The sequence below is a fragment of the Centroberyx affinis genome, unplaced genomic scaffold, assembly GCF_046629955.1.
Source record: "Centroberyx affinis isolate AG114_WGS23_722 - 3 ecotype Tasmania unplaced genomic scaffold, CSIRO-AGI_Caff_v1 ptg004380l_1, whole genome shotgun sequence".
Classification (NCBI taxonomy): domain Eukaryota; kingdom Metazoa; phylum Chordata; class Actinopteri; order Beryciformes; family Berycidae; genus Centroberyx; species Centroberyx affinis.
Genome location: NW_027282073.1, coordinates 394 through 26281, shown reverse-complemented (window position 1 = coordinate 26281; position 25888 = coordinate 394). Strand labels below are relative to the sequence as shown.

General features: G+C 40.7%; 1 protein-coding gene across 1 annotated transcript; it reads right to left on the bottom strand.

Annotated features, from left to right (window-relative positions):
- Positions 1 to 19113: 19113 nt before the first annotated feature.
- Positions 19114 to 25685, bottom strand: LOC139664849 (multiple epidermal growth factor-like domains protein 10; the record flags this gene model as incomplete). The annotated part of the gene is made up of 7 exons (XM_071543823.1): positions 19114 to 19280; positions 20212 to 20418; positions 20507 to 20551; positions 21465 to 21588; positions 21782 to 21897; positions 24513 to 24740; positions 25557 to 25685. Coding segments are annotated over 7 exons (1016 nt in total), but the record flags the coding sequence as incomplete, so codon positions are not given.
- Positions 25686 to 25888: the final 203 nt, after the last annotated feature.

Sequence of the window (25888 nt, the reverse complement as noted above, 5' to 3'; positions counted from 1 at the left end):
CTGTATGACCTGCTTTACCACTGAGTCCCCATTCATTGTCCCCCACATTGTATAATAACTTTAACTGTATGACCTGCTTTACCACTGAGTCCCCATTCATTGTCAATGCTGCCCCCTAGTGGCACAAAGTCAACGTTGCAGTGTGACTAACAAACAAACAAACTAACGGATGGAGACCGATCCATAGTCCCCCCTTTGGTGGGGGACAATGACAACCTGGCAAAGAGGCAATGACAGTATACAAGTCTATACAAATAGTAAAAACATGATCACAATAAACAACATGAGTCCGTTTGAACCATCACAATATACATAATATATACAACAGCAGAAATCTATGTATAGTAGCAGGGCCAGAAGAAGCAAAATTCAAAAGCTGGTGCAGTAATCAGAAACTATGTCTTCTAATGAACTGTTAAAGGAATGCAGTGGAATGAGAGTGTTGAGTTTTAAGGACTTGTGCAACTCGTTCCAGTCACTAGAAGCAGCGTACTGGAATGAGTGGCAGCCTAACGAGGTGCAGACTTTGGGGATGGTCATAGTTCTGAGTTTGCCGGAGCGTAGATTATGGTTGCTGGCGGAGATGTTGAGTAATGAACAAAGGTATGTGGGATTTTAACAATGACAGATTTCTAAATGAACTGATACCAGCAGATTTGTCGCAGAGTGTGAAGTGATGACCAGTTGAGTAGAGAATACAGGTCGCAGGGATGAGTGTTGAGGGGGGCACCGGTGACAAAGTGGCAGAGGTGGGAGTAAGTCACACATGTGCAAGTCCCAAGTTACTGTGGTGAGAATCAAGCAAGACAAGTCAAGCCATTGCTCAGGTCAAGCAAGTCACAAGTCAAGTCATATGAAATTCTGATGATCTACCCCAGTTTCCACATTCAAATCAGTTAAAAGACAGCGGTCATGAAAGGTTGAGTTTCATTTTCAACATTAATGAAAACTGTTGCAGCCTGCTTACATCTTATAAATCTTACTGATATTTGACATTTTGTGGCAATCAATAACAAGCCTCCTAAATGAACAACAATGCAGAGTGGGGCTCTGAAATTATAATATAGCCCTATAGCTCTAAAGGGCTCTAAAGTGAAAACAGAAGTACGAAACAAAAAATTTACATCACAATGTTAAGCCTCGTGCCCTGGCTCCCCTTCAGCCAGGTAACAGTAACTTCTCAATATCAATATCTAGAAAAATGCAAATATTTATTTAAAAAAAAAAAGTCAAGTCCTTTCGAGTCATCTGTCTCAAGTCTAAGTCAAGTCTCAAGTCATGAATACCAAGTCAAAGTCAAGTCGAGTCTTTTATCAGTGTTAGTCAAGCAAGTCTCAAGTCCTCAAATTTGCGACTCGAGTCTGACTCGAGTCAAGTCATGTGACTCGAGTCCCCCACCTCTGCAAAGTGGATGGCAGCACGGTAAATGACGTCCAGTTTATTGAGAGGGTTTCTGGGGGCAATCCTGTAGATTAGGTCAACATAATCCAGAATAGTTAAAATGGTCATTTTAACGAGTGTGTTTTGCCGAGTGGGTGAAAGATGTTTTACTGCGGTAGAGGAAACCAGTTTGTGTTCTGACTTGAACTATCAAGCCAGATACCTAAGTATTTATATGAGATGACAAATTCTAGCTCTGATCCATCCAGAGAGGTGATTTTGGGGGGGGGGGGCATCTTGAGGTAGGTTCCGGTTAAAGACCATGCATTTTATTTCTGGTATTTAGAAGAACGTGAAGGTTGAAAAAGGCATATTGGTCAAAGACAAATGTAATTATACATCTCCCAAAAAATTGGGTTTGTCAGGGCATCAATCCAGAGCCAGTGGATGAGCTTATGGTGCGCACGCCTAAGGCTTCTGGTAAGAACTGTGTGCAATCCACACTGTACAGAGCATACAGAGGTAATTATTTTTATCTCCAAATTAATTTATTACCAATCAATACATATTTACACAAAAACACAAGACATGTTTATACACGTTGCCTTAGACCTCAACCCCCAATCACCACAATTGTTGTGGCATGTCTGAAATGACTCTTGTGCCATCAAAATTTGGAAATGTCCCCAAAGGCTCAATACTGTCCTACCAGTCCTACCAGTGTCCTCCTGCGTTGTCCAAGGATGTCATCCAACCATCCTGATGCCCCAAGATTTCCTCCATTACCTGTGCCACATTACACACTCCCACAGTACCATTTTGTGCCTGGAAGCTTTGCTGAACTTCTGCATATGCAAAGTCTGGAGGTGTCAGCTGAAACTTTCGGTGATCATCGAGGAGGGAACCTGGGATCAGTCCAAATGTCAGAGTCAGAGTCAGAGTCTACAGCAAAGTCACACTCTGCCGGGATCATCAAGGGTGTCTATCAGACTAAGGCGATGAAGAGGGGACTACAGCTGGAGCCGGAGGTCCTGAGCCGCTATGCAGAAACCTTCAGTGTAAATGTTTTTCCATGTGGTCTCATCATCCACCCCGATGCTTCCCATCTTGGTGCTGGTCCTGATGGCAAGGTAGTGGACCCGACTGAGGATCCTCTCTATGGCCTGGTGAGAATCGAGCTGATGTTGAGAATATTTCAGAGACAAAGCACACTGGAGCTGTCTTGGGGGGGTCAAGCAAAGCTAAAGAAAAACCAATCGGTATTACTGGCAAGTCCAGAGCCACATCCACTGAGGAAAAGGTTAACTGAAAGTTGCAGTTTCATTATCTGTTGCTTTAACATGTATGAAATGTATGAAAAGAACCACACAATTCACAATTCAACATGCTTTTGCTTTGTTGGGGAGATGGGTGGAGAAAATACAAGGCTTAAGGCAATTATTGGGAAAACCCAAGTTACATACAGCCACACAGGAGCCCAGTGTTTGCAGGTTGAAGCAGTAGGGGTGTGTACTCTCCTTCTAACACTTTCCTCTTATCTCGTATCTCATAAAATATTACTGTAGCAGGCATCATATAGGGCTTTATCGATACAGAAATGCCTGCATCGATTCAGTAGCGATTTGTTCTCAACTTTAGACCGATACAAGCTGTTTGAATCGATGTAGCCGTATCTTAAACATTTAGATTGGTCATCGATTTGAATCGGTGAATTGTTACACAAGAGGAGGGCATGCTGTTTGGATGATAAAAATAAATCGAAGGGCGGGGGCAGTGAGACTGATATTAACATCAAACATAATATTACAAGCATTACTTCTTGTTATCCTTAATCAGGAAATTAAAAGTAAGTAAGAAACTGCAGTAGTAAGCTGGTCAAAGTGAGATCAAGTAAGACTTACTTTATAAGGAGCCAGGGGATTTTGGATGCTTGCTGGTAGAGCCTCCTGTTGACAGCTTAAAAAGGAGAGTTGGTGTTCGATGAGAAAAACAAGAAAGAAAGGTGGGATAGTGAGGTCCATAGTATACATACGTAGTAATGCAAGCTGAAGTTTCCTGTTGTCTATAATCAGGAAGGACAATGACAAGAAAGTATTAAGAGATAGGACAGCAGTGAGTAAAAGAGTGAAGAGAAACTTACTGGTGGTTGATGTTGGCTGCTTGAAGGCAAACAGCCTGATGTACTTGGTTGGTTAGACATCACTGCCTGCTTAGAAAGGAGAGTGGAGGAGCCTGGTGGTACTTGCTGATGGAGAGGAGAGGAGAGTGGAGCCTGGGGGTACTGGCTGATAGAGAGGAGAAGAGAGTGGAGCCTGGTTGTACTTGCTGATGGAGAGGAGAAGAGAGTGGAGCCTGGTGATACTGGCTGATGGAGAGGAGAGTGGAGCCTGGGGGTACTGGCTGATGGAGAGGAGAAGAGAGTGGAGCCTGGTGGTACTGGCTGATGGAGAGGAGAAGAGAGTGGAGCCTGGTGGTACTGGCTGATGGAGAGGAGAGGAGAGTGGAGCCTGGTGGTACTTGCTGATGGAGAGGAGAAGAGAGTGGAGCCTGGTGGTACTGGCTGATGGAGAGGAGAGTGGAGCCTGGTGGTACTGGCTGATGGAGAGGAGAAGAGAGTGGAGCCTGGTGGTACTGGCTGATGGAGAGGAGAGTGGAGCCTGGTGGTACTGGCTGATGGAGAGGAGAAGAGAGTGGAGCCTGGTGGTACTGACTGATGGAGAGGAGAGGAGAGTGGAGACTGGTGGTACACTCCACTCACTCTGCCCAATATTGCACTTAACCCTCAAGGTTGAGAAGACCCTGGTAATTGACCATGACACAGCAGTTGGACCATATCTGATTTACAGTGCCTGCCAGGGTGAGTGGAATCGGTGAATCCCAGATGTGGTTCTCTTTTACCCTCCTAATCGCACGTTCGACCAGAATACGGAGTCTGGCGGTGGCCTGGGCCCTCTCCGTTTCCTCTCCGCTGAACTGGCTCTCATGTTTACATGGCGGGATGATTAGTTTGGCCCCGACTTCCAGCAAGGACTTCTCGACGATGACGCCTTTGTCTGCCATAACCTCGTCCCCTGGCTCCAATAAACACAAAACGCCAGACTCCCTCGTCAACTCCTGGTCAGATATTGACCCGGTGAACAACTTCGAGGCGAAAGTGATCGCACCACAGGGCGCAACACCGATAAGAGCTTTGAAGGCGGTATGGCTCTTGTGTGATGAGAATGCTTCTGCGTGCGGGGTAACGGCCTCTGGACTCTCACATCTAAACCCTGTAGAGTCAATGATCACTCTCACATTTGGGCTGTGCCGCTGAAATTCCACGGGCATCGTTCTCCTCACTTGCTCGCGTGTCATCCACAGCGGAACGGATCCCAAAAGGACGTACAAATAATTGGACCATGTGATGATTACACGGCTCACTGTTGCCGTACTAACCCCAAATATCTCCACCAACACCCTCTCCAAAAGGCCAGCTGCTACCCGTAAGCAATACATAAAAAACTCATCAATAAGCTGCAGCTTGCGCGCGGGGCTCGGCTCGATCGTCTCTCTCTTCGCGGTATCAGTACCGACTCTCCTCGCTTTGGACCATTGCGCAATCGTGGATGCGGACGGCTCTACTGATCTCCAAAACACGTAGAACGCGCGTTTTGATGCGAAGCGCGTAAAGTGACGGAAGTCTTCGTCAGAAACGCACCATCTAGACAGGAAGGGTCCAGAGAGGGTGAGGCGTGACACCGTCTCCTCCAACTCCTGGATCCTGTCCAACGCATCGTCGAGTGCACCTGGTGGAACATAAGCAGCTAGTGAGAACACACAATCATCGAACAATGGCACCTTTTCACAGCAGCCATTTTGACGTGTCATAGCAGGCAGTGGTGGAAAATAACTAAGTACATTTACTCAAGTACTGTACTTAAGTACAATTTTGAGGTACTTGTACTTTACTTGAGTATTTCCATTTTATGCTACTTTGTACTTATACTCAACTACATTTTAGAGGGAAATATTTTACTCCATTACATTTATTTCACAGCTATAGTTACTTTTCAGGTCAATATTTTATATTTAAAACATTTGATCATCTTTATAAAATATCTATAAAATAGCATTGTTATAGATAAGACTACCCAAAAGTATAGCTAAATTGTTAAGATTAGCTTCACATTGACAACTTCAAAATGCTGTTTACATGTACATGTATGTCAATAAATCAGTATTAATATTCCAATAATTTATGAAAAATATAACTCTCTAAATGAGGACAGTTTGCATAATGAGTATGTTTACTTTGATACTCTAAGTACATTTTGCTGCCAATACTTATGTACTTTTACTTAAGTAAGATTTTGAATGCAGGACTTACATTGTTGTATTGCTACTTTTACCTAAATAAAAGATCTCAGTACACGTGGCATTTTAGACCAATTTCAGCTTTTCAAAATGTCACTACAGCGCCCCCTTTTGGCCAATTTCCATGAAATTTGTTTGTTACTAATAAGTTTGGCACTGATTGTGCAAGTGCAGTTTGATTTAGAAGCTATTACATGGTTATTACATCATAGGCCACGTCCACTTTCACCAATCACAACCAACTTTCAGATTTTGACTAGTATGTGGTCTTAGAGCGTAAGGGATTAGGAGACACAGTTTTGAAATCAATTTTGAAAATCAATCCATTGCCATTGCAGACGTGCTTGTTGTCCGCCCATGAACAAGTTCACCAACTTTTGTGTTAATTGCCAGTGTTGGGAATAACGTTACTGTAATTCAATTACTTTTGGCGTTAACTAGTAATGTCTATAAAAATAATAATTAAAATAAAATAACTTTATTTAATTACTTTTTCGAATTAAATAACGCAATTACAATTACTGAAATTTAAATGGGCTCGTTACTGAAAATAGCAGACAACTTCAGAGGATTATCCGGTTTATGATCATCCGACTTTACGGTGGCGCAAGTGAATCAAAAGACTACCGGTCCGGTAATTTAGCCACACAATGGCTGACATATCAGGTGCAAGCTTACTGTCCTGGAAATACGGACGTTATTTTTCCCTCGTCGAGATAAAGGACAAAAACATAGTGGTGAGCTGTAGTCTATGTGCAGGTGTTAAAACTTTATCCACATCAAAGACTAGCAATTCTAATCTGCTGAAGCACCTAGCAAAACAACACGCTCAAACAGCCAAGGCTTGATTTTAAACCGCCGTCTGCTGCACAGTCTGTAAGCCAGGCAGAACTAAACAGACTGATTGCCAGGTATGTTGTTGAAGACATGCAACCGATGTCAACAGTTGAGTCCGGTGCCTTCAGACAACTAATTAGCAAAATACCAGTAAGCAATAGAGACGGTGGGCCATCATGCAGAAAGATGAACAACAGTTTCTCAAAGAGTACTGTGCTGTCATGAAGCCACTTACTGTGGCACTGGACATTCTTCAGGGAGAAGACAATTGTTTTTATGGCACACTCCTACCCACACTGGAAACACTGATGTCCAAGACTCTGGAATTGAAAAAATGGTCTGCAAATCCTTGTTGGCCTACCAGATGCAATTGTCAAGGTAAGAGCTGTTATTTTCTTTTGCATTTCTCTTTAATTCAATCAATCACTCAATTGCCTTTTTATTAATATGTCACTCATATGGGTGTATAGGCTATGTGCGATTGCGATTGATCTGTAGCCTACAGGTGTATGCTGTATGAGACACTTTTATCCCAATCGACCTGCCCAGCCTATGAGCTGTAAAGAAATACAACATATAGGCTAGACCTACACATTTTTTGCATTAAATTAAAATACATTATATACTGTGTATATATATATGAAACTATGCTTATAATGTTTTTGAAACTATGCTTATAATGTATAATGCAATAATGTTTTTTGCACTCTTGTTATACAGAACTGTGCAAAAGTCTTAGGCATATATCAAAGAAATCCATAAAGCGAAGATGCTTTCAAAACTAATGAAATGAAAAGTTTCTGAATACCGAAAATGTACAATAAACAGCAGTCTACTGACACACTAATGCAGAAAACAAATAAACATCTAAGACTTCTAAGAAATGTATATAAAAAATCTAGGGTGCCTAAGACTTTAGCCTGGGAAACCTGATTTTCTCTCCAAAGAGGAACAGGCTATCAGATCAAAAGTTTGAGAAGCCTCTCCTCTTGAGTGTACAATCATTGGTTTGAGGGCTAGGAATGTTGAGGAGCTTGGAAAACTCCCTGCTACAATCCACAAAGTTGGCTTTTTGTGGGGGAAAATACTGATATGAGGGATATTTGGAGGGAGGCAGAGAGAGGGAGTGAAAACAGCATTGCCCTCTGCTGGACTAAAGACTAAAGAGACTAAAAAAAGAGACAGAGAAAGACTAAAAAAGCACAACACCCACTTTCACTTAGAGAAGGTTAGTCTGTAATGTAAGAACAGAACTTTGAGGTGTGACATGTAGGTCACTGGCCAGAGATAAGGTAGCCTAGGAGTATTTTGTTAACCCATTTAAGGTTGGGTACCTTTTGTTAAGCATTGCACATCCAGACATTGCTGCCTTACTGAAAAGCATCTCAAGGTATCTGTATTTAGTTTTTCCTTACAAGGCTGAAAGCACTTCTTAAATGTATCCACCATTAAGTTTATCCACCATTATTGATTTCTTCAGTTGATTTCTTCAGCTAAATGGCCAGAGGTGAGGTAAGATTATTTTTGTTAAAACATAACTGTATTTAGTTTCTCTTTGTGAGGCTGAAAATACTTTTAAGTTTGCCCACCAGTATTGAAGATGATGTCTCCAGTTGGTGAATGGAGTTCAGTTGATTTGAATTACTGTTAATGTTACAAAGGATAAACCTCAGTGTGTTTATGTTTTTGTGAATAACTTTTATCACTTTTATTTAATTAGGCCTATCGTTCGTGGGCCTGTCGAGGCTACAATAAATACGCCTATCAAAACATATCTATTGTGTTTTATTGTTCCACTACTTACTTCTCATCATAGTGATAATGGGTACAATGATAGATAAAATTTGACAGTTGTCTTGTCCACACTGTACCACAGCAACATTAAAATAATATAGCTATGTGTAATAAGAGAATTGAAGCAGACATTTAAAAGTAACGCAAAAGTTACTTTCCCTCGTAACTAATTACTTTTATTATGCAGTAATTGGTTAAGTAATTCAACTACTTTTTGAGAGAAGTAACTAGTAGCCTAACTGTAACTAATTACAAATTTTCAGTAACTTGCCCAACACTGTTAATTGCACCAACAGTCTCAGAGTTATGGCCACTTTTGTGTTAGGCCACGCCCCATTGTGAAGTTCATTCGCCCATGACGGCCATATTGGTTGTCAGATTTTGCTGGGAAATGGTTACAGAGTGTATCTGAAGGCCCTTTAACTATGTACCAAGTTTGGTGTTGATAGGTGAAAAACTGAAAAAGCCTTATGCAAATTAGCAGAACATGTCAATGCTTACATATCTGATCTTTAATTATAGCGCCCCCTTCAGGGCGATTTTGAGAATTTTTGTTTGGCATGCATTTGCAATGATTGTGCCAAATTTAAAATTTCTAGCATGTACCATCTCACGGTAAATTGCGACACGGCGGAAGATGGAAAATAATAAAAATAAAAATAATAATTATAAAAACAAACTAGAAAAGCATTTCCTGAAGAAAATGCGTGTGATTGCTGTAAGCTGACAGGTGACCATTTTGAAATTTGAATAGAGTTTCTACTGTATACAGTGGCTGAGTTATAAATATCATGGTAGCGAATGGAAGGCCATAGACACCCATGTATTTTATAACTCATAAACTAAACATGTCATCATTATGAGCTTATGAACGGTTGATCAGTATGCCATAGTGAGCATTTTGAAATTTGAATTTCTACTGTATACAGTGGCTGATTATAAATACAATGGATGTCTATGGAATTTTATTTAATAATCAATAACTCAAAAAGTATAAGGAGTATCGTGAATAAAAGTCATAGCACATATCTACAAAGAATTCCGCACGGTTTGACATATGGACCGTCTTTGTGGCATTAAAACTGTAGCGTTAGATACATGACAAAGAGTTTTTTTAAAATCCTCAATATCGTTATCATTAAATATGCAAATGTGTGCGTATTTTATGAATTTGCACACATCTACAAAGAATTCCGCACGTTTTGATATAAGAACGGTATATGTATGAACGGTTTTCGATACTAATCGGTAGGAAACCTAATCAGTAGGAAGCAAGCAAGTACACTCACCCGGGGCTGGACGGCGGTCGTAGTCGTGATCCTGAAGCTCAACTGCTGCCTCAAGAACCTCTGCTTCATCTTCCATCTCCTCTCCAGCGCCATCTTGGTCTCTCCCTCTCGACGTGGATGTCCCCCCCCAGTCATTCCATGCAAATCTGGACGGGACCGACCGCGCTCGAAGGTGCTTGCGGCCGGAATCGGCGTGAACAAGCACTTCGCTCTCGGTGAAGTGCAGCGAACAGACGTACGTACTGCCTCTCCTAACGGTGAAATCCTTCCCCTCGTCTCCCCTTACAGCTCGAACCCATCTGTTTTGCTGGGCTAAATCTGAAGGAAAGCTATGAAATGACAAATATGGCTGTTTCTTCTTTGAATTAGTGCAAAGGGGGACGCAGCAACACTGGCTGCTCTTCGTCTCCGCCATTTTACTGTCAAGCTCTCCGGACGAGGGTTACTCCTACATCCGGTTTGCGTATCCGTCAATGTGTCAAGCTCCGCGAAACTGACCACAATATCATTTCCGGTTGTGTCGCCGCAGCGCATGTTCTTTTCAAAATAAAAGCCCGACGAGACTGCCACTTAAACACTGTTAGTGAGTCGTGAAATCTCCCTAGCGAAATGTTTAAGAGGAAGACGTGCAGACATCGCCGTTTAATGTCAATGAATCAAGTTAATGCTGAGCTGGAATAACAAATAGAAAGGTAGGGGGCCTACTGTACTGAAAATTATGTCAAATGTATTTTAACAACAATGTAGAACAACAAAACGACTTTCTTAAGTTTCAAAACTCTTTACAATTGGATTGGAAGAATAACCCCGAAAACCAAAAATTGTGATAAGTGTAATTTTATTCTTAAATTCACTGATAGAGCTCTTAATACAAGAAGTAAGTTTATACAGCAGCTGAACATGACTCTAAAGTTTTGTTTTTATGTGTGTGTATCTGTAAGTGTGGGGCCACTAACAACATGTACCGTATTCATCCATACGAATAGAGCGAAACATAAAACAATATACATTCAACTAGTGTGGCTGGGAAAACTACAAATTGTGCCCCATTGAAATGGGGGTGCAATTGAATCTACAGGAGGAGAGGAATAAGAAAATGTATAGATATTGAGAAACCTATTGTCATTGTAACTGTGGGGCCACTTTCAACATGTACTGTATTCATTCATACTGATAGAGAAGGGAGAAATGCACTATATCTACAATCAATTAGTGTGGCTAGGAATGAGCGTGGTTTATAAGGGATTTATTCATGGGTTGATTCACAGAGACAGTAGTAATTAAGGGATTTTTCATGCCTTTTGTGCAGGTTTACAGGGTTATGAAGTTGAAATTAATGGAAAAGTTACTGTCTCCCTGAATTTTACATTGAATTAGAATGTAAGGAGTCAAGATTAAGGGGGTGTTTAAGGAGGTTTGGATGGGATCTCCTCCATTAATAACTCCCTTAATTCAATTTAAGTGGATTTTGCATGAATTAAGGGGCGAATTAATGTAAATGAATGAAAATGTCAGGTTATTTTAAGAGATTACTGGTTCGTAGAGATTTGTGGCAGGCATGCATCTAAATTATGTACTCCAAATTTGCTCTGGGCGCTAACGTTAGCAGTTGCACATTAGGCTACGTCAATGCCAGATAGGCCCCTTTCACAAATATGCTGCTCTGTGGGTTGAATAAATGACAGACGATATTTTAAATGCTTTATTTGAATCCACTCCATTAAATTATTATTCATATGAGAGGTTTGCAGAGGTTTAAGAAGACTTAAGAACATTTAAGGATACAGACAGTGGTGGAAGAAGTACTCTGATCCTTTACTTAAGTAAAAGTACCAATACAGCAATGTAAAAATACTCCATTACAAGTAAAAGTCCTGCATGAAAAATCCTACTAAAGTAAAAGTACATAAGTATTAGCAGCAAAATGTAGTTAAAGTATTAAAGTAAAAGTAGTGGTTTGGTCCCTCTGACTGATATTTTATTATATATGATATCATTAGATTATTAATACTGAAGCATCAGTGTGTAAGCAGCATGTTACTGTTGTAGCTGCTGGAGGTGGAGCTAGTTTGAACTACTTTATATACAGTTAGCTAGTTTAGTCCAGTGGTTCCCAACCTAGGGGTCGGGCCCCTCCAAAGGGTCACCAGATAAATCTGAGGGGTCGTGAGATGATTAATGGGAGAGGAAAGAAGAAAAAACAAAGTTCTGATACACAAATCTGTTTTCAGTTTTTTGACTTTTCTCTAATCTTTGATTTTTGCTGAAATATTGGATCATTTGAACATTTATTGAAATGAAACCATGTGAGGTTTAGAGGGAAAAATCACTATTTGGTGGAGCTGTTAACAACTCATAGACATCTGAAATGTGACCCGACTACACACTGCTTTTTGTAAGACGTCAAAAGCCAAAAAGGTTGGAAACCACTGGTTTCATCTTTAACAATGTGTTGTATTTTAAAAGCTTGTTATATTATCCATTGTGTCAAATCTCCATCTGAAAAGTAACTAAAGCTGTCAAATAAATGTAGTGGAGTAGAAAGTACAATATTTCCCTCTGAAATGTAGTGGAGTGGAAGTATAAAGTAGCATCAAATGGAAATACTCAAGTAAAGTACAAGTATCTCAAAATTGTACTTAAGTACAGTACTTGAGTAAATGTACTTAGTTAACATAGGTCAAGGTCATTTTATCTGACCAAGGCTCGGTCCTTACAGAAGTCAAACAGGCACTCTATCGTAAAAATGAGCACTAGGCTACTCTATGGTCTTTGTTGACAGAAACAACATCATGGGTGAGAAACAGTTACAAACTGTCTACTGTGCAAGCTAACTGTGATCGAGGGTCACAAAATGCTAACAGTCGCCTATAGAAATGACAGTTAGCATGTTGTGACCCTTGATCACAGTTAGCGTCTGAATTCAACACTGATTTGTCTGTATGTTTGGGGACAAAACATCATTTTTGGTTTGCTGAGGCGCTGTCCATGGTGTTGAAAGGTGCAGTCTAGGTGTGCTTAGCGCTGAAATAATTGTCCCCCATCCTGATGAAAACGCCTCTGGCATAAGCGCATACATGTGCACGTCCATGAACGTGCGGTACACTTAAGGGTCCCGGTTTGGGGGTTTGAAAATGTGGTCACCCTATACCTACCGGGACACTGATAGGAGAAATGCCGCCTGGAGGAAGGAGGCAGATATTTTCGGTGATCTGTGTAGGTTAATAAGACCGATTTACCGGTGAATTCAGCAATCACTGGCAATATAGCTTTTCCTCAGTTGATTTGGATTGATAGAAATGTATTTCTCCAATTCAAAGTTTACACAGCTATCTGAACTCTGAACTATATTTGGGTAGATAGATTAACCCACTTGCTACCACTAGTCGACACTCCCAGAGGCGACCAATTTGAGGGGACCGCTGCGGCTCCATGCAAATATGTCACTTTCCAAGCCAAGCCACACTGGAAGTGACATATTCATCGGCTATTTCCATTGGAAACTAGAAGGGCACTTGGAGAGCGCAGACCTCCGCCAAGGTCCGTGCTATTATTGCTTGTTCGTGAGTCGGAACCGGATCCACTCCAAAATTTAATGGGTTCTTCCTTGGCCCATGCTACACCCTTCCACGAAGTTTCATGAAAATCGGGTCAGTAGTTTTTCCGTAATCCTGCTGACAGTCAAACAAACAGACAAACAAACAAACAAACGGCACTGACAACATAACCTCCTTGGTGGAGGTAAGAAGGGGTTTTAAAGTGCAGGGGTAGAGTTATCGTGTCCTATGTGAAAGTCCCTTAAGGTGCACACGAACAACCCATGTGTTGAAGCTCAGAAGTAGGAGCTTATGAAGTGAGAGATAATGTAGATACTGAAGACTGTAGAAAATAAGGTGTGAGTCAGTATTGTCAAAATTAAAATGCTAAATGCTAAATATTATATTAATTACTGTTGTGCTGGGTATAATCATGTCACAACTTCAAATTGAAAGTGATAATGGAAAATTCAACTATAAAGACTAAACACAAAAATCAAAACAAGACTAGGTCAAAACCTAGTATATGGCTGGACCGTGTATGAGTGTACCACATGCCACGGCCGACCAATGGTGTAACTAACTCCGCTGTAGACTGCTAATACAGAATAATAGTCCATACATCCATACTGATCTCCGTTCCAGCGCGTCCCGTCTCCTCTCTCCACAGCTGTCCTCTCCACCCCACCCACAGCCTGCATTGATCCTCCCGATCCAAGCGGCAGGCATTCTAGTACCCATCGGTGCCGAAAACACTGTTCGCCGGACACCCGGTGACGCATCGCCGTCGGGACCCCCGCCAAAATCTCGGCCGGATCACCGGGAACAAATCGGCACCCAGCTATCGGCACTGGCTGGAACCGTGGCCCCGGGAAACTCCCGGAAGGTCGGCAATAAGCCCTCGGCGTGATGAAACCTTCATGCTTGTTTGTGTCTCTCTCTCCGCCGACAGAACAGAGGACTTCAGGTGGACTGAGCTTGCGCATATGCATCGAAATAAACGGCGATATGATATAATTGTATAGATTCTACTTCAGCTTCAGCTTACATGCATGATATTGGTCAGCCTGCTTACTGTGTGGGAGAAACGGGCTCCTGATCTCAGCAAAGAAACAAGATGGCGGAGAAAACTAAACTTAAATTTCTGGCTCTGTGATCCTATGATGTGCCACGTGCCACGACCGACCAATGGTGTAACTTGATCACTCAGTCAGTCAGTCAGTCAGTCAGTCAGTCAGTCAGTCAGTGACAGACATTCGCGTTTGTAGGGCTGGCCCCGCTGTTGCGGTCCAGCTAAAAACTGACATAAAAAAAAAAAATTACAGTCACTTAGCGCTATTTTTCCACTTTGCATTTCTCATTTTACGTTTTCATCTTTGAATTGATCCAAAACTGGAGCCCATATTGTGCGACATTGTGCCTTTTGGGTCCGTGTGTGTGTGTGTGACTGGAAAATCTTCCTTTTTTCAGATGGTTCACTATGGGAACTCTGGATATTTATGCCTTATTTCATTAAAGCAGACTTACTGAAAAATGTGTTTGTGCAGTCTTCTGACAGTTACCCAAAGAACTTGCAGTTTTAGGTCAAGCATATTTCAGAACAATCTAAATAGTATAGTAATGAATGGTGAAGATGAAAAGGATTTTATAAGACAATCATGTTTACTATTGATCACTTCACAGATAAGTGAAGCGAGGGAGAGTAGACAGTATTTGACGCAGTAATATTGTCTTAATATTATGTAATTATGGAATATTAAGGGGCTAATAACTTGATTATACTGAAGTGTGTTACTATACTGCAGATATACAGTATGTGCATATGACTAAGAGGCAAACCCTGAATTGTTTCATCACATTATGTCATTTTATTCAAAAGCATTTGCACAAACAGCACTATAATGAAAAACAAAACTCGAAAAAAATGCATAATAGATCATATCAGGTGGTGGTAGTGGCTAAATCATTGTCATTATCTTTTCCTTTGGGCAACACATGTGCAGCCTTCATCTCTGCACATGTTCTCCTTACCATTGGGGGAATGAAAAGCCAATCATAGTGGAAAAACAGAAACATTTACCTTTGCGTGTTTGTTGAGCTTGTGAAAATGTCAAGCGTTCCTTTCAGAGCAGTTAAACATACAGATTTTTAGTGGTATTTTCAATACACGTTACTCTTATTGATGACTTAAAAAAAAAACAGTGATTCAAAAGAAATGGCAGGTTTGTACAAGTACAAAAGTCTCAAGTTTTCCAGTTTTCATAATTGTTTAACCTTTTTTGTGCTCAAATGGGACACACAGGGTACCAAAGGACACATTTGTTCCTGTAATCCATTTTTGACATAAGACACTGGGTGATGTTTACATTTTATACATCAATGTCAAAATCCACTTCTTATTTAGAAGTGATTAGAACTATGTACATTATTTTACAAACACATTTCAAATCTGGCTCAGAATAGTTTAAGACTATTTGCTAGTTTAGGCCATTCAGAACGCAGGAAAAGACACAAACAGAAAATACAATACAATCATTCTAAAGCTAAACTTTTTTTGAGCAAAGTCTGTATATGAGAATGTTTATTTTTGATGATTTTTCACTTGTTCCCGTTACATTGATCCTTTCACAATGCCAAAGTCCAGCTTAAGCAAACATTTATTAGATATGTTGAGCCCTTTAAATTGCACAGCAATTAAGATCAGCAACTGTTTTACTAGCAGAGTGTGCATTATTTAATAGGTCCTATATAGATTATCAGGATAATTTGGTGCTATGTGGATGTTTACTGTTACGGTGTCTGTCACATGATGAAGATATCCTGACGTCGCCTTACAGGATTTCTGGGTAATGAAGTCCTCAAAATTCAAACAGTTACCTCTTGCTGCCACTAGGGGCGTGAAGTTGCCTAGTGCCGTTTTAAAGGGATTAGATATTGTGGCAGTGGCAGTCTCAGTCGTGCACAATGGATGTTGAATGCTAGGCGTTGCACCATGGAGATGTTGTTAAGTGCACTCACATGCCGCCAGTTCCTCTTAGCCCTAGGCTTGGGCCGATATTCAATATTATCGAATATCGCGATATTCCCGAAATATCGCGATATTTCCCGCTATATCAATAAAGCGGGAAATAAAAAATATTAATGTAATTTGGAAGGAATAAAATAAAATACCCCCCCCCCCAACAAACAAAAACTGAAAAAAACAAAACAAACCCCCCTCCCCCATGATAATATTGCATATCGCGATATTTTGGCGGGACAGTATCGCGATATAAAATTTTGGATATCACCCAAGCCGACTTAGCCCTACACAGTGGGGCGACCACAGGGGACACATTATACACTTGGCCAAACTGTCAGAACCACAGCGTGGTTCCACCGTTACGGACATAAATAGAGGTATATCTGCTGAGCCAACAACATAACCTTAATGCTGTACAGTGAAAACATTTTCAAGAGGAGCTAAAAGAAGTGCTTTTTACGATGCGTTTTTGTCGCATCGTCATCTTTCATCTTTCATGTCGTACTCACAAATTGTTGGATGTGAGACGCTTTACCCAGAGTAAATCCCATATTTCTACCCTCTCATGTGCCCTTCATCCACACTCCCATTTCTCCATCACCAAAACACAATGGAGAGAGAAGGCCGCCTGCTTCATTTCACTCAAGTTGCCCTTCAGTGTCATGTATCACTCTTGAATCTGTCGTACTCTCCACCACAGTAGTTGCACCTATAGGAGCACAAGAGAGCGTTGTGATGAAGTTTGGTCTGTTTGGGCTACATCAGACTTGAATGATCCCGCGACAAATTGTATCTGATGGGTAATTCCATGATGTAGGCCATAGTTAGTGATATGTCTGTTTGATAGCAATGAGTAGAAGTGCAGTAGTTGTTAATAATATCCACGTTTTGTCTTGCTCAACTTGATTCGATTGCCAGTGCAAACACAATACAGCGGTGTTTTCTTAGGGCTCATTTTTTTCATCGTTTTGGAGCAAGACTGAATTCCACTGTGCGTCGATATGCGTATAAACAACACAGTGTCTGAAAAACAGCATTACAACACAGATTTTATGGCAAAATCTAAGGCATTCAGTTAAAATTGGCAGTTGCAAATTTTCACGCAATAAATTAATATATTGTTTCACGATTACGCCACAAATATAAATATTTTGCATTCACACTGAATGAAAGCAGACATAAGGACTGCAACAGTGTTCATGAATGTGCGGCTTTTACAAAGTGGTCCCTCAGTTGTTATCGGTGTGCTAGAAAGAGTGATTCAGGGAAATTTTAACCATTTACTAAAGGTGCGAGAGGCTGGAAAACCTGAATAACACTGAAAAATGCTCCTTTACAACTGTATGAACACTGTAGATTATCTGTTGTATTTCACCGATTGAACAAAGCAGTTCGAATTGGTGGACCTTAAAATGGATTACACATACAAAGTAGTTTTCTTCCTGTAAAGCCCTTTTTTTTTACGTAAAAACATTTTTTTGACCATTGTGGTATTTAAATTTTTGTGTTTGATTTCAAGTCTCTCGATACTCTTTGCTCAACGTCAAAATAAAAAGGCTTCTTCTATCCCCTCTTTTGAGTCTCATTGGCCTTTGACTGTCTCATGTGTCCATCTTGACTGTTGATGAAACATAGGTGTACTACCATCACCTATCATCTATTACCCTTGGATGGGTAACAGGCAAGCTGGCCACTGGGACAATCTATTAAAAACTCACTGTATTCCTTTAACTAGACCTTGAACCTCAATTCCCCCCCCCCCCAAAAAAAAGACCACGTGTCTCGCAAAGCTAAGAGGAAAAGGGGAAAGGTCCAAAAATACTCCGAAAAGCACTGAACGTATGCGATCACATGGCTTTGCACGTCACCTGCAGAATAAAGCTAATCAGCACTATGTTAGGAGTGGAGAGTGAAGACAAACTTCATTGTATTCCATTATCCTAATCTATGGAATCTATGTATTGGTGATGGATTAAAATGAACTAACACACTAAGAATGGTTATAATGAATCATCAGACATATCCAGAGATGGACAACTTCTCTTCGCTTTTGTGCAACATATTGAGAATGAGTTGGTTTTTTTTGCAAAGCGCTGTATGGAAGCAGATCAGGGACAAAATGTCCTTCAGATGCACTGTGCAGCAAGTACAAGTGATATGATAAATGAGTAGTTGTTTAAGGGGAAATTACATCGTGTTCTAAGTATTTATATATTGTACTGATTAACTGAATGTTGTTTACACATAATTATTATTAGGTGATGAGAAGGTAATTCAAATGGAATATGGAATACAGTTATGTGGGATGCTCAGCTTGGAGACCCGTGGATTAACAAATTTGCAGACCTTTGCCCTATAAAAAATAGTCTTTAAATGGCACTTGTACCTTTGGTTAACTTACATACTAATCTGACACTGTCTGACTAAATTTGATTTGATTACGATGTGTGAACATCAGAAACACTTACATTGTCAAGCAGTGTGAGATCCACTCTTACCTCACCAAACATACGGACACAAAACATCTAAACACTATTCTTTGATAAATTTGCGGAAAATCCATCAAATTAGCCATTTTCTAATACTGTTAATTGTTACAAAAATAGAGGTTTGATTTGTATTGAATGTTATAAGCAAATGACTCCCAAACGTGGAATGACTTATGAAGACTTGACTGTAGGAAAATAAAACAGCTATACCTCAAAATGACCTCCAACCTGTTACCACTTTGTTCGGAAATAACAGCCATGCTACACGATTACAGTGATAGTTTAAAAATAGGACAGCAACAAAACTTAGTATGTAGCAAGTGAGTGTAAAGTGTGCCTGTGTTTGTGGACCGTCCACTGCTGGAGTTGGAGATTAGAGGCGAGGCCGGGTCTCTATTGAGTCTCTGTTAAGATCATTCGCTGTCCACCTCCTTGTGCTCGGAGCTCGGGCTTTCTCTAGCCGGCAGCAGGTCGTAGTGACAGGGGATGTGGCTGTTTTTTGGTAGATCGTACGGGTCCTGGCCGAACGGCGCGTGGCCGTTGCCGTTCCCAGTGGGGTGGATGGCGCTAACGGTGGGCTCTGAAAACAAAGATAGACCGGTTATTTCATTCCTCATTTTCAAAGCTGTTTAGTGCATTGGGGGGGGGGGGGGGCAGTGTGAAGTCATTGTTTTTTAAAAGACAAAATAAGCTTAATATCCAAAATTTTATATTGTGATACTGTCCTGCCAAAATATCGCGATATACGATGTTATCAATATAGTTATCGTAATTTGTGTGCTTGCAAATCGTAGATCATTTGTTTTCATTTTTTTCATTGTTTTTTAAAAGACAAAATAAGCTTAAAATTGTATCCCTAAGGGGAATTTGGGTTATTGCAGCCGCAAATAGTAATGTGATTCTGCAAAGAAGAAGAAGAATAGAATATCAACTAGAAAAGATAAATTATCTTAAAGAAAATTTGTGTGCTTGCAAAGGCAGTATGAGGTATGCAGCTGTAAAGTTGAAGTAGTAGTAGTAGTAGTAATAGTAGTGGAAGTAGTATTAGTAGTAGTGCTAGTTAGGCTTGGGCGATATCCCAAATTTTATATTGCGATACTGTCCTGCCAAAATATGCCGATATATGATATTATCAATATAGTTAGCGGTAATATCATATATATCGATAATGTTGTATGTCACAATATTTTCAATATCGATAATTTCATATATCGTAGATCGTTTGTTTTCATTTTTTTCTTTTCCCTGTTTTTTGGGGGTATTTTATTTAATTTCTTTCAAATTACATCAGATTTCTAGGCTATAATTCCCGCTATATTCAATATCGCGATATTCAATATCGCGATATTCACGAAAAAACGCAATATTCTATGTTATTGAATATCGGCCAAAGCCTAGTACTATTTTATTATTGGATATAGAATTGCAATACATAGTGAATACATTACTTAAGTATACTACTACACAGCATTCACAATGACGACAAATAAATGGCTGCTTAAGCTCCTCACCAACTTCATAGACGTTCCTGTTGGTTGGGCTGGTGTTGTTGATCTCGGCGTACGGTGAATCCCGTCTTGCCGGCGACTTCATTTCCACATAGCCGCACTCTGTGTTTTTGGGCGTCAGCAGCGGGGGGTCCTTGATGGTGGCGTAGGGGTTTTCAGAGCTGTTGAGGGAGCAGGAACTGACGTGATAGGGCGCTCCCTTCACCAGGTCTGAATGAGGGAGAGGGGACCAGTTAGAGATGAACACCAACATCCGACTGAGCAGTTAAAGGTTTATTTGTACAATATCAGGACCTACCTCGTAAGGATTTCCCCATGTATCTCCTGTCAACTCCATAGGCTCCTGGTATGATGAGGAATGAAAATGAGTTAAGGTCACTGAGTGCTGGAAGCAACAAGCATGTGTGAGAGTATTAAAGCTGCACTAGGCAAGAATTTATGTAAAAAATACAGTAACACTTTACAATAAGGGTACATTAATTAATTTACTAATGGTGTTAATTTATACATTATTTAATTGTTTGTAAAGATGACTATTAAATAATGTATAAATTAATACCTTAGTTAACATGAACACCATTAGTAAATGATTACCAGACACATTAGTTAACTGTTAATTAAGGGTTAGTTAATGCTTATTAAGCATTAAGTAACCCTTAACTTAGTGACCCTTATTGTAAAGTGTTACCACTTTTTTATAGCCATTTTAAAACATATCTGGACAAGGCTTGGGGCGATATTCTATATTATCAAATATCGCAATATTTTGTGGATATCGCAATATTTCCTGTGATATATAAACCCCCCCCTCCCCTATAACCTTAGTGTAAAGTGTGACAAAAAATACACTCAGAGAAGGGCGTCCCATCCCCACTAACTGAGACGCGGTAGATTCAACCTATTTGCCCAAATTAAATTCCAGTATCAGGTGTGTACATTTGTCCACCCACAGCAAGTGACAAATCAAAACTTAAAGAGTTAACTACACCCCACCCAAATCTTTGGTGAAGCCTGACACCTAATGGTGAAAAGTAGGGTACTGAACTGCCCATCTGCTATTGGCTGGTCTTTGTGCCAGATGATGTCACCACCAGTTGTACTCTATAAAAGGTGACATCACCTGGCACAAAGGCCAGCCAATAGCAGATGGGCCATTTGGAGCTGCCAACATACAAAGTTGCCTAGTGCAGCTTTAATGCTGATATCTGTGAATGTGTGTCCATGTGAGTACACAATAAATGTATTTCCCATCTTACCCAGTTCATTGAAGCAGTCTCCTTGTTTCCAGTCTGCAGGCAGTGTGCCAGTGTGATCGGCTAGGGGCGCCCTCTTTCTCTGGTCCACATTCTTCATGTTCATAAACATTTGGTTGTTCTTTGCCTATAACCGATTTTACAGGAACAGAGCAAGATATAATAGAGCAAAATGAATTAGAATACAATAGCTCTATATGTCTATTATAGTAATAAGCCTAGTTGCATTACAAACTGCAGCCTCCTGCTTTGACATCTTTCTCATGGTTTGCATTCTTCATCTAAGCATCCAAACTGTGTCAATAACTCCACATTGGTACCTTTCCATATGGAATATTGTTGACGTGTGGCGGGCTGATGCACTGGGTCAGAGTGTGGTAGCTGGGGTTGGAGAAGTAGTTGCTCGGATGGGCCTCGCATGTGGGGGGGTGAGCGTCTGAAAAATGAGGAGATGAAAAGAAATTCAATATGTGAGCAGCCGTGAGTTGTTTCCTCAGCAAATTCAGTGCACAAGACCCCAAAACAAAACGTTAAATAGCATCTCAACTCAAACAAATAAAGAATCAGGTGGGTCATACTGCAACTGTATCCCCATGGTATCAATTCCAGTGAAGCTCCAGTAGAAGCTGTAGTTTTAAACTGGTAATCTGCACTTCCCAGAGATCAGCTGTCAATCAAACAGTGTGGGCAGAGCTTGGATTTTCTGTTGATGCAGTTTGAGTTTCTCTTTTCTTTGTCTGTTCAGCCATGGTGGCTATCACTGCTCACGCTAACTAGGTTCTTCTTCTATTTATTCTAATGTAACTGTAAATGGAAAACCCATCACTTCCTGTGGGCCAGAGGGTTTTTCCTGGTGTTGTGCCAAAAAATGTATCCCCTAAGGAAATTATTGTGGGGGAAATGCGTGTAATAAATGACCAGTTGACTAATGTAGAGCCTGAATACTTCCCTGTAGAATCAGTGGATGCCTGTGGTTTGAGCTAATAAGATCACAGACAAGCGCATAGTTGCCTTGGTAGGCTACTTTCATTCTTTGTAATCCTGTTAAATGTTTTTAAAATGTTGTTTTGCTGTTTGAAAAGGCAGCGATAGGAAATTAGCGATTCACAAAAATTGTAATGATTTTGTTAGTTACTTCCCTAGTATTCCCATGATGTCACATATGCATGTTCCTACCAATATGGTGCTTTACACAGCTCATTGGCTGTGGCTGTCATTTGATTACAATCACCTGTTAATTTGTTACACCAGTTTTTTTTCCTTACCAAGATGGCCGTGTGGTAATGGGAAAGAATACTATAGCTGTGTTCAGAATGGTTGACTCGTTCGCTCACTCACTATTCCCTATGCGGTGTTTGTCATATAAACTAAATGGGCAACATACGAATGAAGTTTCGGAAAACATCATTGCTTTAAAAAAATTGCCGGATATTTGTGTGACGCACCTGCAAACCAAGCATCTCAAACAAACCAAGCATCATAACAGTGGGTTGAAATGTACTCGATTTTAGGAAGTTTTGAACGTTAAATTACAAATGAATTGTTGAAATTGTAATCATGTAAAAGTCTGGTTTTGTCAACTAAGCTGCTGTCTCCTAATGGTAGCAAGCTGTTTTGGTTTGGCAAACAATAAGCTTGTGAGCTAACGTTGGCTAGCTCACAAGCTAGCAACTAGCTAGCTACTCTTCTTCTTCTGTAAGACACGATCGCATTGCACTGTGGTATACAGGAGAAATTGTAGGGTACATTGTTTGTTCACTACAACTTGCAGTGCATTGTGGGTATTTTATAGTGAACTATATAGTGAATCAAATTAACCGTTGAGAATTCGCACACTGGCACAAAATGGCGGACACACAAACACGGTTTCGAACAGAGCTTATGAATAGCTTGAATCAGAATTGTGTTCTATCAATCACAGAGAGCAAAAAACACATATGAAAATGTTGCATATTACTACTTTAAACGCACAGTATGTAATTTCTGCTGCTAGGGGTCTCTCAGTCAAAACAATAACAAAAGACATAGTTTGATGATGTTGTGAAGTAGTGTGGGATCATGGGAGTTTTTTTACGGGGACAGCTTCGGAGACAGAACGCGCAGCAAACAGTCACGAGCGAGCGATAAAAATAATAGAATGAAAAAAACGACAGAGCGGCTAGAGCGACTAGCTAGCTAGTTGGCCGACTTCCTTCCTCACTCTCTGACGTATCATCTGGTGTTTCCCGTGTTTCCCCGGAAGTTAGGGGGTAAAGGGGATATGACGCCATTGACAGGAAGTTAGGGGGTAAAGGGGATATGACGCCATGACAGGAAGTTAGGGGGTAAAGGGGATATGACGCCATGACAGGAAGTTAGGGGGTAAAGGGGATATGACGCCATGACAGGAAGTTAGGAGGTAAAGGGGATATGACGCCATGACAGGAAGTTAGGGGGTAAAGGGGATATGACGCCATGACAGGCGACCAAATGAAACGCACCGTTACCTTGAATAAAATTACGGATTTCTCTGGGTTTGAACATTACGGAAGCCGAGAACGGCCGTGCTTGCAATTATTTTTTTTAATGCCGTTATCTCGAGATCATGCCAGCATGCATAGATGGCGTCTTGACAACTGTAGCAACTGATTTAAGCTGAAAATGTCAGATCAAGGAGTACCCATTATTGATCAATGCATCAGATTGTACTTCAATCAAGGTCTAACACAGGCAGAAATTGCATTGTGTCTTTCTGTTATACATTCATATCAGTCTTTGTTTTCTCGAGATAACAAGATAAACTAACCCGTTATCTCCAGAAAACGAGCTTTGTTATCTCGAGATAACGAGATAATTAACTCGTGATGTCGATATAACGGCATTAAAAAAATAATTGCAAGCACGGTACGTTCTCGGCTTCCGTAGAACATTGTTGGAAACATTTGAGATAATGTAAGTACACAACTCAAAAAAATATATAACACAGGTCTAGTCGTTTTTAGATATTTTAACGCGGAAATGTTCCATATTATACCTTTAAGTAAACTCACTCTAAACAAGTCGTAAACCTACCGGCGATGGTGTAATCGGCGGCGACCCGCATGGCAGGAGTGTAGGTCACAGCGGGCATGGCGGGCTCTTTGCCCTTCTGCTTCTTCCTGTAGATGATGAAGAGGAGGAGGAGGAAGAGCACCAGCAGCACCAGGACGATGATGCCGGCGATGGCGCCGATCTGGTAGGTGTCTACTGGCATGGCGGCGCTGGTCAGACTGTTCAGGTTACCCACCACCACTACGCCAGCTGGAGAGTGTCGGTGTAAGAAATACAGAGACGACAAGACATTTTAGTCCTTCTTTTACAGAACATGCCAAAGATTTCCTTCTTCCATTAGCAGATTTTTTTAAATGATTAGACAAGGGAGGGCATCCTGATTGACTTCTCAAAGGCAGATATATAGATATATGGGGCCAATATTGTCCTTTTATTAAAAAGGTCTGGTCCAGTGTAAACCACCACTGATATGATGGATATGATGCAGTTTGATTGAGTTTTAGTGTCCCATGATGGTGTAGATCAGTGATTCTCAACCTTTTTCATATCAAGGACCCCTAATTTAATCCACATTAGAGCCATGGACCCCCGTTTGATGAGATTTTGTCTCTCAGACCCAAATCTGAGAATATTTTTATCGTTAGATATGATTTTATTCAGAATTCCATGACCATCTGTATTGTAGGTAGAGAGATAACTATGATCAAAACAATCATTCTTCTACATTCTCTAATTGCATTTACTTCTTATAAATGAAATAATGCTTAAGTTTAACACTTCATTAATTTGCAGGGGCCCCCTGGAACCCCCTCAAGGACCCCTGGTGGTCCCCGGACCCCACGTTGAGAACCACTGGTGTAGATGTTGTTTTAGAGGCTTTTCCACCATGACAAGAAGAAAACTATTGCTATCAGCCTTCAAAAACCCATATCAGTCAAACCCTTATTGTGTGTGCTTGTTTCAGCTGAATGTCTATGGACTCAAGGATCAATACTGGGGAAATCTACGGGGGAAAAGGAGGCAAAAAAGGGGAGGAGTAGGGAACTTTTATGCATGTCTCCTCACCTTGGTCGCACCTGGCTCCCTTCCAACCGGGGTTGCAGTAACACGTGCCGGTCATGTGGTCACAGGTAGAGTTATTGAGGCAGTCACACACCTGACGGCAACCATAACCATATGAACCAGGAGGGCATTCTGGGAATGAGGAAGAAGAGACGGCAATCAGTCAAAGTGGAGAAATTGGGAAATTGGGTCACTGCAGTAGCAAAAAATAATACGCAACAGTAACAAAACATAGAAAATAAATTAAAAAATACACCAAATGGGGAGAATCAAATACAAGTGACAGTTGTAATATGTTAAGATCATAAATAGAAACAGACACTATGACTGAAAAG